The sequence below is a fragment of the Acyrthosiphon pisum genome, chromosome X (assembly GCF_005508785.2).
Source record: "Acyrthosiphon pisum isolate AL4f chromosome X, pea_aphid_22Mar2018_4r6ur, whole genome shotgun sequence".
NCBI lineage: Eukaryota > Metazoa > Arthropoda > Insecta > Hemiptera > Aphididae > Acyrthosiphon > Acyrthosiphon pisum.
The window spans coordinates 4,321,576-4,324,294 of NC_042493.1; the positions used below are offsets into that span (position 1 = coordinate 4,321,576).

The following is a 2,719-nucleotide window of genomic DNA, read 5'->3' on the forward strand; positions in this document are numbered from 1 at the left end:
GCACCCGACTTACAGGAGATGGTGACAAGATGGGATGATGGTAGAAACGTCAATGATCAACAATTTGTGGGTTGATGTATTATTTATTTAAAATTGTAAAAATATAAAACAAGTTGAAGTTAAAATACTATTAGATTATTTGAATTAACGAAGAAAAACCAGAGTCTTAGAAAATAACCAATTGCTTGAATTATCTCTAAGTCCTGTAATATGTCGTCAACGAAAATAATCTAAGTCGTAATACAAACATGTGATAATTAAGAATGAAGAGGTGCAGAAGTGTGTACGTATGGTGGCTAAATCACGTCTGAATACTGGGCCGCTCCTAGGGCTCCTATATAGTCCTATCCCCTCTCTTACTAGATCCCTGGATGACTGCGTCGTTGGTTCTCACAGTCCAGGGGACCTTCTACAAGATGTGACTTTGGTCGGTGTGGGGTGTCGTAAAATCACCAAGTATACCCGCGGTCGTCTTGTCACGGTGCCAATATCTAATTCGTAGAATCTACTGTGCTCCAAGGAGTTCTCACAGATATCTTAAATTCTTAATGGTTCGGTTTTGTCATCTGGTCGTTGGAAGACGCCGAGACTGTTGCTAACGTTTATAGTATTGCTCCCCCAAGGTTTTATGTGCAGCGGTGACATCACCTAACTATTTACGTGATACCATAGTACATCCGATGCTGTAAAGTATGACTACCTATGTGTAGGGGCGGAGTAGAGGGGTCCGTACGTAGCAACAGTCAGTCTTTGAGTAACGCATTACCATTACGGACCATTTTATTTTATTTTTCACATTAAAACACAATTACAATTAAATAAAGAATATTATAATTTTGAGCCAAAATTATTTAGTCTCGTTATTTTTATTTATTGCGGAGTCGCTAAGTGTGTTTTCATAACAGAATATTGTATTACATTATTTTAATAAAATTAGGTACAATAATATTATTGAACTTAGTTATATCTTGTATACAGTCCACGAATCCATTGAATATGATACTTAATTTCTGTAAAAACTGCGATATATTTATTTGAATCTGGATCCTTGACACTCACTACTCCGGTTAAATAATAAGAATCATAGTGGAAAAAACATAATCCAGCGCCGCTATCTCCCTGACCCACCGATTGTCCTGAAACTAAACATATTTTATTCACAATACTTAAATTACTCAAATGACTGTTATTAAGTATCAGGTACAATACGGAGTTACCCGATTAATTAAAAATTATTTACAAGTACCTGCTATTTTACAAAGATATTATGACGTGTTATAGTATCTACCTATAACATGTGACAGATGTGAAACTCAATGAATTTCAAATCACAATATTCATTATTATTGGTTACATTTGTTGCGTATTAAAACTATTATATTGTGTGATTATCAAAACTTCAATGATTCACTGCTAGGTTATTACTATTGTGTGAGTCAATGACAATTTTTCTAAAAAAAAACTCAAGTACGAAGTCAATGCGTTATAGTTTTAGCGTATGTCAATAATGGTTAATCAATAGGTACCTACAACAAAAACGTGCGAACCTCCTATGCTTATAGTTTGGTTGATAGATTTGTCATTTATAGAAATATAATATTTTGTATTCTTAGACTAATTATTGTAAAATATAATTCATTAATTTAATGAGAATTAAATTAATATCTTCATTTTTAAAAGTGTCTACCTTCGATATTCAATGTTCAATAAATATAAGTTAAAATAGTTAAAAAAATAAATGATTAACGTTAAATTATTTTATTACCCACTGAAGAACCGGCACAAAACTTATCAATAGTCACAAATCGTTCAAATCCGCCTGTAAACATTTTCCGGCAAGTACTATGATTGATATATGGTAAAGATGCTTCTAATAAAATGGGACTTGGAATGCCTTTTTCCGTTCTTCCCCAACCAACAACCTGTAAAAGTATAAACCAGTTGTATAATTTACAATTATAATAATTAAAGTACCTACCTATAATAATGTTAATAATTTTTTATGTGATTGTTGGGAATGTGTATAATTAGTTGAATACACTCTGACTAATCGAAATTTTGGAACTAGATCATATATGAAAGAAAAATAGTGTTTAATCGTTTAGTGGTTTTATAATTGGACTATTGGTGAGCAACTATAAGCGAAAAATACGTTATAAATTATAATATTGTATACATATAATGTTGATATATTTTATTGACCAAGAAAAATCACTACAATGCAAAAGTGCTAACTGTAATTCTCGCTGTGCTAAGATCGTTAACTTTTCGTGCACCAAAAAATAAGTTTCCTGTATATAACCTGTATATCTTAAATCGTGATTAAAACCAAATACCGAATAGTGATATTGGAGACTGACAAACAATTTTGTGTCAACTTATTATCAGTCCTCCTTCTCGCCCTACAACATAACTACTTTTATTCGCATAAAATGCAAATGAATTCTATAAAATGCTATACAAATTATGATCTATAAATTATTATTTAAAGGAGCGGGGGGGGGCATGTCCCCCCTGCGAGTGGCCTTGGTAGATAGGTAACTTCATTAGTTTCAAGCTGTTGACACAGTAAGGTCTTTAGTTGTGATAGACAATAGTATGATATTATTATGACGATAGTATTTTAATAAATAAATAATATTTATAAATTTGACCATACTACTTATTTACCTATATTTAGTTAGGGAAAACCAAACTGGTATGAATAACATGCTGATAG

The 2,719-nt window shown here is 32.0% G+C and overlaps 2 protein-coding genes across 4 annotated transcripts in view; both read right to left on the minus strand.

Moving 5' to 3' along the window:
* Positions 1 to 2,719, minus strand: part of LOC100159991 (legumain) — a 521,349-nt gene that overhangs the window by 438,528 nt on the left and 80,102 nt on the right. The gene's annotated exons all lie outside the window — the stretch shown is intronic.
* Positions 815 to 2,719, minus strand: part of LOC100163877 (coagulation factor X-like) — an 8,474-nt gene continuing 6,569 nt past the window's right edge. For both annotated transcript variants that reach the window (XM_029485868.1, XM_029485869.1), the window contains 2 exons: positions 1,766 to 1,922; positions 815 to 1,142 (listed from right to left, as the gene is read on the minus strand). In XM_029485868.1, coding sequence (XP_029341728.1) covers positions 958 to 1,142; positions 1,766 to 1,922 — 342 coding nt within the window. In that variant the 3' untranslated portion in view covers positions 815 to 957. The remainder of the gene's footprint in view (positions 1,143 to 1,765; positions 1,923 to 2,719) is intronic.